The 12,443-nt window shown below is 42.9% G+C and overlaps 2 protein-coding genes across 2 annotated transcripts; one reads left to right on the top strand and one right to left on the bottom strand.

Annotated features, from left to right (window-relative positions):
* The first annotated feature begins 2,302 nt into the window (after positions 1–2,302).
* On the top strand, positions 2,303–8,461 carry LOC139027118 (IgGFc-binding protein). Its single transcript, XM_070442288.1, has 3 exons — positions 2,303–2,980; positions 5,924–7,141; positions 7,287–8,461. The coding sequence occupies exons 1-2, from the start codon at positions 2,914–2,916 to the stop codon at positions 7,015–7,017; spliced, it is 1,161 nt and encodes a 386-aa protein (XP_070298389.1). The 5' UTR covers positions 2,303–2,913; the 3' UTR covers positions 7,018–7,141; positions 7,287–8,461.
* Positions 8,462–8,745: 284 nt separating this feature from the next.
* Positions 8,746–10,281, bottom strand: LOC112079322 (sialic acid-binding Ig-like lectin 15). Its single transcript, XM_024145315.2, is given in 3 exon segments — positions 8,746–9,238; positions 9,430–9,825; positions 10,222–10,281. Coding segments are annotated over 3 exon segments (867 nt in total). The 5' UTR covers positions 10,277–10,281; the 3' UTR covers positions 8,746–8,822.
* Between the last annotated feature and the right edge of the window lie 2,162 nt (positions 10,282–12,443).

Raw genomic sequence — 12,443 nt, 5'->3', positions numbered from 1 at the left:
TATTGAATCAATCTTAGAATGTTTTTAACATAAATCTTGATAATGTTCAACCGGAGAATTACATTGACTTCAGATGAGCGATGGAACGGAGCTCCCTCTCATGTGAATGCACATGGTCAAAGAATGGTCACCTCATGGCAGGCCTGACTAATTCTCCTCTCATCCGCCCCCCCTTCACAGTAGAGTCATCAGACAAAGTTCTACAGACTGTTGACATCTAGTGGAAGCCGTAGGAAGTGAAAACTCACCATATCTCGCTGTGATTTCAATGGGAGCTTGGTTGAAATCTACCAGCCTCAGAATTTCCACTTCCTGTTTGGATTTTTTCTCAGGTTTTGCCTGCCAAATGAGTTCTGTTATACTCAGACATAATTCAAACAGTTTTAGAAACTTCAGAGTGTTTTCTATCCAATACTAATAATAATATGAAATATTAGCAACTATGACTGAGGAGCAGGCCGTTTACTCTGGGCACCTCTGTGCACCTTTCATCCAAGCTACTCAATACTGCCCCTGCAGCCATAAGAAGTTAGAAGGCATTGATGTTTATGTGTCAGGTACATTTCTGCAATGATTGTGCTTTTTTCGCGAATGCGCTTTTGTTAAAACATCACCTGTTTGACAAAGTAGGCTGTGATTCGATGATAAATTACAGGTGCCGCATTGATTATATACAACGCAGGGCAAGCTAGTTAACCTAGTAATATCATCAACCATGTGTAGTTAACTAGTGATTGTGAAGATAGTTTTTTATAAGGTAAGTTTAATGCTAGCTAGCAACTTACCTTGGCTCCTTGCTGCACTCGCGTAACAGGTGGTCAGCCTGCCACGCAGTTTCCTCGTGGAATGCAATGTAATCGGCCATAATCACATTTGACAGTATGCAGATTACCGATTGTTATGAAAACTTGAAATTGGCCCTAATTATTCGGCCATGCCGATTCATCGTTCGACCTCTATTTCAATTACTACCAATGGCCATGTACCACACCCCCCTCGGCTTAATTGCTTTAATATACTTCAACCTGGTAGACTAGAGGCCATAAAGACAGTTGTGCATGCACAATGCAGACAATGTTTACAAACATTTTAAAAAGTGGGGTCGACTCCGTTTCATTTTCAGTCATTTAAAATCATTTAAAACTGAATTTCAACATTACTTTTAAAGATATACAATTCAACATCAGAGTGCCGACATGTAGTAATGGCAAAAAGCTATTAAATGGAATTGGATGTGTCATAGTGCAGGTGCTATGACCATTTACTTAACCTTTCCTTTGTCACCTTTCACCCTCAATCCCAGTCTTCCAGGCCTCTGTCTGTTCCATGCAAAGAGTTGTCAATGTCAAGGTTTGACTGTCAAATGTGTCAGTGTTTCCAAAGGAAAAAGCAAGACAGAGTCTAACTAGAGTCAGTTAACTGAGGGAAGGTGAAGAGAGTGTTTCTGCCCCAAGGTAAGAGGATACTTTAAGCTTCTACAAATGTAGCATACCAATGTTAGTTGCTTTTTTAATAACTCAATTTTATTAAATAATTATTCTGTATAAATCTGTAATAATGCTTAAATATAAAAAACAACTAAAGCTAATACATGGAAAGTAATGAACAAGAGTGGTGTTTACGAAAAATGTATTCTGAAGAGATCCCAAGGCCGGCTCTAGGCATAAGCAACTATAGCGGGCGCTAGGGGCCCCGAACTCAGTCGGGGTCTCATTTACTGTTGAGATTAGAATAGTAGAATACACAAGGTGCAAACTTGAAATGTGGTTGTGCATCAACAGTTTTTCCACTTGTTTTGTCATTCACTGAGAGTCACTCAATTAGCCACGTCAGGTAACAATCTAGATTGGAAAGTTGGTCTAGCCAGTTACTAAACTTGTAGTCATCATGGCCGAATACCAACCGGGCACGCAGGGCACATTCTCAGGGGTCCTGACCGCCATGGGGCCCCATAGATTTTGTTAGTCACTCTCACTCAGATATCATTAACATGGCATAAGTCATGGAGAATGTGTAGAACTGCATGAAATTAGCTTTAAAACTGAAGAAAGAAAAAACTCTCATCCACATGGCAACATGTGTAGAATTGCAGGAAATGTACTTTAAAGCGTACATGTTTCTCTCCGCCATCAAAAGGGGGCCACTAAAACGATTTTGCTCGATTGGAGATACCCAATATACACAGTGTACAAGTACTAGGACATCCAGCCAAATTGATACAACTGTGGGAAGCGTTGTAATCAACATAGTCCAGCATCCCTGTGGAACGCTTTCGACGTCTTGTAGAGTCCATGAATGAGGCTGTTCTGAGGGCAAAGGGGTGCAATCAATATAAGGAAGTTGTTCCTAATGTTTTGTACACTCGGTGTAGTTACTGTATTAACTTTAGTAAAAATCTGTATAATCGTCTGAGGAGTAAGACTGGAATTCACTTGTCACAGATTTAGGCTCAATCGTTTTCACTCAAAGTATTTATGCTATTGCCTATTTATGTTGAAACTAGCCTTATCCATCAACTTTGGCTACACACATTTCTCAAATGACAGGACCTGTCAGAGATGCAAATGACTCCTGTCCTCACAGACCTGCCATGGCAACAACAGGAGTTGGCCTGTAGGCCTCCTGTTTCCAATGTTGTCTTTGCCAAAGCATATGGTCAAATTTGGGCTAAGGGAAATGAAATTGGTTGATATGTAAACAACCCACAGTGTGCCTAACCAAAGCTGCTACCTAAACATACAGTACCTAAACAACCACAACCAACGGCCACATAAATATTAGATGACAGGACTGTTTTGCTATGTTTCTGAAATTGTAACAAATGTAAAAAAKATTTGCCTTCACAGCCCAGTTACCTGCCAACCTCCACGACCCATCTGACACCACCCCTGCTCCCGTCTGGCTTTAGCRGCCATGGCCCTCGTCACAACCATGGGAGTKGTGCCAGTCATTCTCCTGGTCCTGGCAGCCTTTGACTCAGGTGAACCAATCCCATACAGTATCTCTCTACACGACTGTGACCTGTTTTATGACCTTTTACAAAGTTACGCTGTCATTAGAGATGCTGTAAATGCTGAAGAAAATACAAACTGGGTTCATCTCAATAAATTCATCTCCTCGTCTCCTTTGAAAAACTGACTGAACAGGGTGGAAGCAAATTCATTCACCATATAGCTTTCACCTATCCTGTCAATATACAGTACCAGTCCAAAGTTTGGACACACCTACTCATTCAAGGGTTTTTCTTTATTTTTACAATTTTCTACATTGTAGAATAATAGCGAAGACATCAAAACTATTAAATAGCACATGGAATCATGTAGTAACCAAAAAAGTGTTATAAAATAGATTTGAGATTCTTCAGAGTAGCAACCCTTTGCCTTGATGACTTCTTGGCATTCTCTCAAACAGCTTCACTTGGAATGCTTTTCCAAAAGCAGCCAACAAGTGCTCAGCAAGTGCTTAACGAGCCATGCTCGTTAAGTGTGCCTTGAATTCTAAATAAATCACTGACAGTGTCACCAGCAAAGCACCCCCACACCATCAAACGTCCTCCTCAATGCTTCACCGTGGGAACTACACATGCGGAGATCATCTGTTCACCTACTCTGCATCTCACAAAGATATGGCGTTTGGAACCAAAAATCTCAAATTTGGACTCATCAGACCAAAGGACCCTGGGACTAAACACCTCCCTATGCAACTGGATCCTGGACTTCCTGATGGGCCACCCTCAGGTGGTAAGGGTAAGCAACAACACTGCCACCCTGATCAACACTGCCACGCTGATCCTCAACACTGGAGCCCCTCAGGGGTGCGTACTTAGTCCCCTCCTGTACTCCCTGTTCACCCACAACTGCGTGACCAAACACGACTCCAACACCATCATTACGTTTGCTGACGACACGACAAGGTGCGTAGCCTGATTACCAACAGAATGAGACTGACCTCCTCCTATAGGCTGAGGCAACAACCTCTCCCTCAATGTGAGCAAGACAAAGGCTGATCGTGACTACAGGAATAGGCGGCCGAACAGGCCCAATTAACATTGATGGGGCTGAAGTGGAGCGGGTCGAGAGTTAAGTTACTTGGTGTCCACATCACCAATGAACTATCATGGTCCAAGCACACCAAGACAGTTGTGAAGAGGGCACGACAACACCTTTTCCCACTCAGGGGACTGAAAATATTGCCATGGGCCCCGGATCGTCAAAACGTTCTACAGCTGCACAAACTGAGAGCATCCTGACCAGTTGCATCACCGCCTGGTATGGCAACTGCTCGGCATCTGACCGTTAGGCGCTACAAAGGGTATTGCGTACGGCCCAGTACATCACTGGGGCCAAGCTTCCTTTCATCCAGGACCATATATACTAGGCGTGTCAGAGGAAAGCCTCCAAAAAATGTCAGACTCCAGTTACCCAAGTCATAGACTGTTCTCTTGGCTACCGCACGGCAAGCGGTACTGGAGCTCCAAGTCTAGGACCAAAAGGCTCCTAACAGCTTCTACCCCTCAAACCATAAGACTGCTGAACAATTATTCAAATGGCCACCAAGACAATTTACATTGACACTCCCCTTGGTACCGGTACCCCCTGTATATAGCCTCGTTATTTATTTTGTTACTTGTATTATTTTTTACTTTAGTTTATTTGGTAAATGTTTTCTTAACTCTTTCTTGAACTGCGTTGTTTGTTAAGGGCTTGTAAGTAAGCATTTCCCGGTTCCTGTTGTATTCGGCGCATATGACAAAATAAAGTTTTATTTTATTTTAGTCAGAATTCCACCAGTCTAATGTCCATTGTTCATGTTTCTTGCCCCAAGCAAGTCTCTTCTTATTATTCGTGTCCTTTAGTAGTGGTTTCTTTGTAGCAATTCGATCAGTGAAGGCCTGATTCACGTGTTCTCCTCGGAGTTGATGTGTCTTACTTGAACTCTGTGAAGCATTTATTTTGGCTGAAATTTCTGAGGCTGGAACTTATCCTCTGCAGCAGAGGTAACTCTGGGTCTTCCATTCCTGTGGCGTTCCTCATGAGAGCCAGTTTCATCATAGCGCTTGATGGTTTTTGCGACTGCACTTTTGAAATTTTCCGTATTGACTGACCTTCATGTCTTAAAGTAAATGATGGACTGTCATTTCTCTTTGCTTATTTGAGCTGTTCTTGCCATAATATGGACTTGGTCTTTTACCAAATAGGGCTATCTTCTGTATACCATCCCTACCTTGTCACAACACAACTGATTGCTAAAACGCATTAAGAAGGAAATAAATCCACGAAGCACACCTGTTAATTGAAAATGCATTCCAGGTGACTGCCTCATGAAGCTGGTTGAGAGAATGTCAAGAGTGTGCAAAGCTGTCATCAAGGCGAAGGGTGGCTACTTCGAAGAATCTCAAATATAGAATATTTCGATTTGTTTAACACTTTTTTGGTTACTTCATGATTCCATATGTGTTTTTCATAGTTTTGATGTCTTCACTATTATTCTACAATGTAGAAAATATACCCTTGAATGAGTACAGTAGGTGTGTCCAAACTTTTGACTGATACTGTAGCTTTCACCCATCCTGTCCTTTCAGATTACTGGAGATGACAAAGGAGAATAGGAGAGGAAGCCACTTTACACTATTGAGATGCGCCTGTTGTGTTGAATGAAAGGAAAAGAGGCTGATCAGGCCTGTAGTATGTCCCCCTCTGCTGGTATGACACTAGTAGTATTGGAGCGTTCTCCACCTCTGTCATCAACAGCACATAGTCACCTGAAATCCAATTTCCTTTATTAGTTAAACAATATGGAACACAGACTCTTAAGTCTGTTGACATYTTTGAGGATTTTTGTTGATTAAACAATCTTATCCTGGAGCAGAATTGTTTTGTTTGCATATGAAAATGGCCGTTTTATCAGTTTCTACCCTCTTTAGCGTCCACAGCACTCTCTTTTCCTAATAGCTTTGGCAAAGAGTTCATCACTGCGTTCCCGGAGAACATCGCCTTTTATCATCCCACTCAGCCGTACAACAGAATTGTAATCACAGCACTACACAGTGACACCACGGTAATTGTGAAAATGAAGGAACTGGGTTCCACAGATACCAGGAACCTGAATGCAGCACAGGAAGTTGTGATTCYGGCAAGTTGGATGAGGGCAGAACTCAAGAGGTCAAAGTTCTCTAACAACACAATCCATGTGACCAGCAACAACGACATCAGTGTCCTTGCCATCAGCCAAAAAGGTGAAAGCATCCAGACCACGGTAGTCCCACCGGTGGAGAGCTTGGGTACAGAGTACCATGTCCCCCCTATACCTGAGATGAAGCATCCTCAGCCTCAAATAGACCCAGGGAACCATTTGTTTAGGCTCATCATCATWAACAATAAAGAAACTAACAAGGTCACCATCTCAGGGCCAGCAGGTGAGAACGAGACTGTCTCACTCCAGCCTTTCCAACTGGTTCAACTCTGGCTCAATAGATTGCTGCCAGAGCCACACGTGTTGGCCGACCACCCCGTGGTGGTTCTGTACAGCCACCCATGCGCTGCCACAACTAACTGCACCTGTAGTTTTCTGTTCATCCCTCTGTACCCCGTCACAGCGTGGGGGTCAGAATACCTTGTGCACCCCTCTTTGGAGGATGGAGCTTTGAATGAAACTACCTTTCTGCTGACGACCAACCAAAYTGTGAGTTTACTCAGCGAACCCCCCACAGAGCCCCTCCAACTGCAGTCTTCCRACGAGCTGCCCTTCTATCCCTTCCTCCCTGGTGGCTCCTCCCTGGTCAAGACCTCCAGTCTTGTCTCCCTGACCCTCCACAGGCCAGGCCTACTACTCAGCCTCATCCCAACGCATAGCTTCTCCTCCTGCTACCTCCTACACTCCCTCAATGCCATGAAGAACCAGGCCCTGTTAGTTAAGATGGCCCCCACAGCCCAGACAGAGGGGTGCATCAGGGGAACACAGCCCTGGATGTCACATGACTCCCATGATGGGGACCGAGTACTCCTGGGCACTCGTTGACTTTGGGACAAAATACAGGAAGCATGTCATCTGGCATAGTTCCTCCAAAATGGCTGCTTACTATTGGGAGAGACAAACGGCGTGGTTTTTGGGAATCCGGCTGCCAGCATCAGCACAGATCCAGGTATGGTGTTGTAGAGGTTCATAGAGTTTTATTGCTGTGAATTATGCATATCATTCATGTCTGTTGTATGCCAGTTTTTTATAGGAATATATTGATCTCTTCTCGTGTGTGTGTGTGTGGCGTGCGTGCTCGTTTGTATGCACAGATTCTAAGGGCTGTTTGCTGAGGCCAGAGGTTGTGACACTTGGGGACGAGCAGGGTGGCTGGCCCGAGTCTCTGAAGTACTGCCAAGATCAGGGCTACAGTCTGGTCAGTCTGAACACAGAAGAGTTTCTACTTCAAGTGACCAATAAACTGAGGGAGTCTGAGACCCAGATTCCGGKACAGACGCAGGGTCAGGTGTGGATAGGCCTCCGTCGGAGCTCACTGACAGGACAGTGGTACTGGCTGAGCAAGGATGCTGTGTCCTTCAGCCACTGGGCCCAGGATGAGCCAGGGACCCCCATACAGGGCCAGTGTGCCATGATGACACTGGACCCCCAGGGAAACTATACCTGGAGCGACCAGAGCTGCTGTGAAGCTCTCCCAGCTGTCTGCTACAGAGAGCCACTACACTTCCCCCTTCAGTAGAGCTCTATACTTGACCACGGCCCTTTCTGTAGGACCCTTCATACATTATACTCACTAGATTCAAGCCCCTTTGTGAAGGGCATTTCATAAGATATATTCTCTAAACAGCTATACTGTATGTCTCAATCCAGAATGATTGAAACTGACTGTGGTGTTTCTTTTCCATATGTGGAGTTGAGGCATATATCTGGATAAAGTCATTCTGATGTCTCTGATSTAGGACTTCTAGACAAATAAGACTGTTTTTACTTGTTATTCATATTACAGGTCCAACCCTGATTGTATCAAACTATGAAACATAGCATATCTTTTTAATCTACTGTAGTCTTGTGTAAAGTCTTTGATAAGGTGTAACATATGGATTGAAATACTGAGGAGTTAACTAGATAAATGTTTTCCTTTTGCAAATGTTATAGACTGGTTGGTTGTTTAGCTGCAAAACCGACACGTGCGCAATTATGGGGCGAAACACGTGGTTGGCTTAGACTATTGACAACATGTAAACTATATTTCATCTCCAAATGTTTATAAAAAATAAATACATTTGCACAATGAGCACTTGTCTCTYAAATACATTGTTAYAGTTATTGGTTAGCTAGATAGCTCATTTTAGCCATATTAGCATAGATGTGAAATCAGTCAGAACRCCTCAACAAGACATGGTATCAAGAACAAGATAAAGACTTGCTCAAACGAGACACCTAAAGTACTATTCCCCACATGGCAGCTTCTTGTTATATTACCTTAAATGACATTAAATGTGGCATATTTGTAAAACAAGCTATGCTTGTGCTGTATTCTTTAAACCACCATAACCACAATAAAAAATACCATCCTCACCTTTAAATGTACAGCGGTTTTGTGTGTAGCCCCCATTTTGAGGCTTGACAAATAGTTAGATGATCACAACATTTCAACCAATGAGTTAGATTCATAAACAATAAACTAATGATTTACACTCTTCATTACATATAAACCCTTGGTAGGGAATGAGGTGGGTTCTAATTACATGCAAATAGGTCCATAATGTATTGTTTATTGAAGACAAATGGAAAAATGAATGAGAAGKTAAAACATTTGGATTAGTGTGTATGCGTATGCAAACAGTGTATCATTTGAACCAGCATCTGAGCCATGCTGGGCCTCCTCCCTGCGGCAGCCAGACTACCATCCCCAGCAGCAGGAGCACCTTGAACCCCAGGGAGAGGGAGAGCAGGAGCAGCAGCGGAGGGGCCTCCCCAGAGACCTGCACCTGCCTGGGGGGCAGCATGTACAGGGTGCCTGGTCCTTCCCCAGGGGTTGGAGGCACTACATTGTACTGCTGCCCAGGGAGGACATCCCGGAGCTGGCTGGTGTGTGATGTTGTTCAAGGACTCCGGGAGAGGGGAGAGATGTCGGAGCCTTCCATGAGCTCGTCAGGCCCCAGCCACTGGACGTCAGGTAGGGGAGAGCCCTGGACACGACACTGAGCCCTGTAGCCAGCTTCCTCACTGCCCTCCACTGACAGGCCCAGGATTCGTGGGGCAGCTAACCATGAAAGCCATGGCAAACACAGACACCCCAAATCATTACAATCATATCCATGAAATACGCATAAATCCATCTACAATTGACAGACAAACCCATACAGAGTTGACATTAGATCGCTTTCAACGTCTAAAACAAACTGTGTAGTACTACATTCTACAGTGTACTCATCATATACAGAATCCCCCTACCCTCCACTCTAAGCCGTGTGCCCATCTTATCCTCGTAGCTGRCGTGTGCGTGTCCGGGGACCTCCACACGGCAGTAGTAGCGTCCGTTGTCCTGCAGGGCGGCGCTGTTGATGCGCAAGGAGAGGTCGTGCTCTCGGGGGTTCCCCTCCAGGCGATAACGCTGGTCCTGCTGGGGGCCTGGCTGGCAGGTCCTGGCCCCAGTGGGAGAGGAGCAGTGGTAGAGCACCGTAGAGCCCTGGCCGTGGCCCAGCCGCCACACCACCTGCAGGGAGGAGTGCAGCGTGTGGTGGGGGTGGGTGAAGGAGCAAGGCAGCACCACCGGGTAGCCCTCCATGGCACGCACCTCTGCCTGAACCTTCATGGACCAGCCGTCATCGTTCGAAGCAGCGCCCAGGGCTGGATGTGTCATAATATATGCTATTAACGCTCAGGAAAGATGGAGCACTGGAGCTGATATATGATACTTTAAATTGCATAGTGATACAAACTTTGTATGTTTAATCAAACTTCAACTATGGTTTAAAAACACATTTTGAAAACTGGAATCGTTCCGTAKTCCTGTAAGCAAAATGTCAATCTGATAGTGGTGTCCAAATCCGCCATGCTTTGAAAATGAGGAASGATTAACAGACTTGAAGAAAAAAGTTMACTTTGATCTAACTTTGCTTTCTGTTTTCCATTTGCTTCTGAAAAAAGCAGTGCAAAATTATACCTCTGAATAGTGTGACCCCACAGTTTGTCTGACAAATATTTGATATGCTGTAGTCGCGAGTCCGTCTGTAGCTTACTTACCTTCCATGAAACACAAYAGGAGATTCACCATTCTGCAGAGTGACCGGGTGTCCATGCTGAGACTGCTGTGTTAAGGATAGAGTATGCAGGGAGGATTCTATGTTTGTCACCTCACCTGACTCACTGTTTCTCAGACACTGTCCCGTGRCTGCCAGTCATTCCAGTACAGATCATAKGAGATTCTAGAGCGTATTTCCCTCATCTAACACACTGTCCTATACACAAAAAGTATTCATAAACCTTGACTTTTTCCACATTTTGTTGTGTTACAAAGTGGGATTAACTTGGATTTAATTTAATTGTTGGTCAACGATCGACACAAAATTCTCTATGTCAAAGTGGAAGAATAATTATGGAAAAAATGTATTCATAAAAATAAATAAACACTAATATATCTTGATTTGATAAGTATTCAAGCCTCTGAGTTAATATATGTTAGAATCACCTTTGGCAGCGATTACAGCTGTGAGTTTTTCTGGGTTTGAGTCTTTCTAAGAGCTTTGCACCCCTGGATTGAACAATATGTGCACATGTATGTATTTATTTAAATCTTTAAGTTCTGTCAAGTTGATTGTTGATCATTGCTAGACAGCCATTTTCAAGTCTTGCCATAGATTTTTTAAGTCAAAACTTAACTAGGCCACTCAGGAACATTCATGTCGTTTTGGTAAGCAACTCCAGTGAATATTTTGTCTTGTGTTTTAGGTTATTGTCCTGCTGAAAGGTGAATTTGACTCACCGTGTCCGGTGGAAAGGAGTTTAGAAAGGATTTTGCCTGTGTTTACCTCTCTTCGTTTTGTTTTGTTTTATCATAAAAACTTCCTTGTCCTCATACATCATGCAGCCACCACATGATTGAAAATATGAGGAGTGGTACTCTGTAATGTGTTGTGTTGGATTTTCCCAAACATAATACTTTGTATTCAGGACAGTAATTTCTTTGCCACAATTTTTTGCGTTTTACTTTAGTGTTACTGCAAACAGGATGCATGTTTTGAAATTTATAATGTGTACAGCTTCCTTTTCACTCTGTCAATTAGGTTAGTATTGAGGAGTAACTACAATGTTGTTGATCCATCCTCAGTTTCTCCTATCAAATAGTTTTCTCATATTTTATTATTATCTATTTGTTTACATTTATTTAACTAGGCAAGTCCGTTAAGAACACATTCTTATTTACAATGATGGCCTCCCCCGGCCAAACCGGACGACCTGGGACAATTGTATGCCGCCCTATGGGACTCCCAATTACGGGCCACTTTAATAATGGAACACTAGTCACATTATTAATGTATAATACTGCTTTACTAATTTCACATGTATATATGTATTCTATTCTGCTCTATTTTAGTCTATGCCACTCTGACATTGCTCGTCTTAATATTTATATATTTCTTAATTCCATTCTTTACTTTTAGATTTGTAGTTTAAATGGGAACTTGTTCTCAACTGGTCTACCTGGTTAAATAAAGGTGAAATAAAACAAAATTTGTGTGTATTGTTGTGAATTCTTAGATACTACTGCACTGTTGAAGCTAGGAACACAAGCATTTCGCTACACCTGCAATAACACTGCTAAACATGTGTATGTGACCAATACAATTTTATTTTATTTATGTAAACTCTTAACTGTTTTAAAATCACCATTGGCCTCATGGTGAAATCCATGAACGGTTCCTTCCTCTCTGGCGACTGAGTTAGGAGGATGTCTGTATCTTTTGTAGTGACTGGGTGTATTGGACACCATCCAAAGTGTCATTAATAACTTCACCATGCTTTTTATTTATACCCATCTACCAATAGGTGCCCTTCTTTGCAAGGTATTGGAAAACCTCCCTGGTCATTGTGGTGAATTATGTTTGAAATTCACTGCTGAACTGAGTGACCTTCCAGATAATTGTATGTGTGGTAGAGATCAGATAGTCATTCAGAAATCACATTTTTACTCCTGAATTTATTTAGTCTTGTCATAACAAAGGGATTGAACACTTATTGACTCAAGATATTTCAGCTTTTCATTTAAAAAAAAATACTGAACAAAAATATAAATGCAACATGCTGCAATTTCAAAGATTTTACAGAATTAAAGTTCATAGAAGGGAATTGGTCAATTGAAATAAATTCATTAAGCCCTAATCTATGGATTTCACATGACTGGGAATACAGATACTGTATGCATCTGTTGGTCACAGATACCTTAAATAAAAACTAGGGGCGTGGAT

This window comes from Salvelinus sp. IW2-2015, unplaced genomic scaffold (genome assembly GCF_002910315.2).
Source record: "Salvelinus sp. IW2-2015 unplaced genomic scaffold, ASM291031v2 Un_scaffold7592, whole genome shotgun sequence".
Classification (NCBI taxonomy): Eukaryota; Metazoa; Chordata; class Actinopteri; order Salmoniformes; family Salmonidae; genus Salvelinus; species Salvelinus sp. IW2-2015.
Note: the sequence above shows the minus strand (reverse complement) of the source record. Positions and strands in the feature narration are given on the sequence as shown.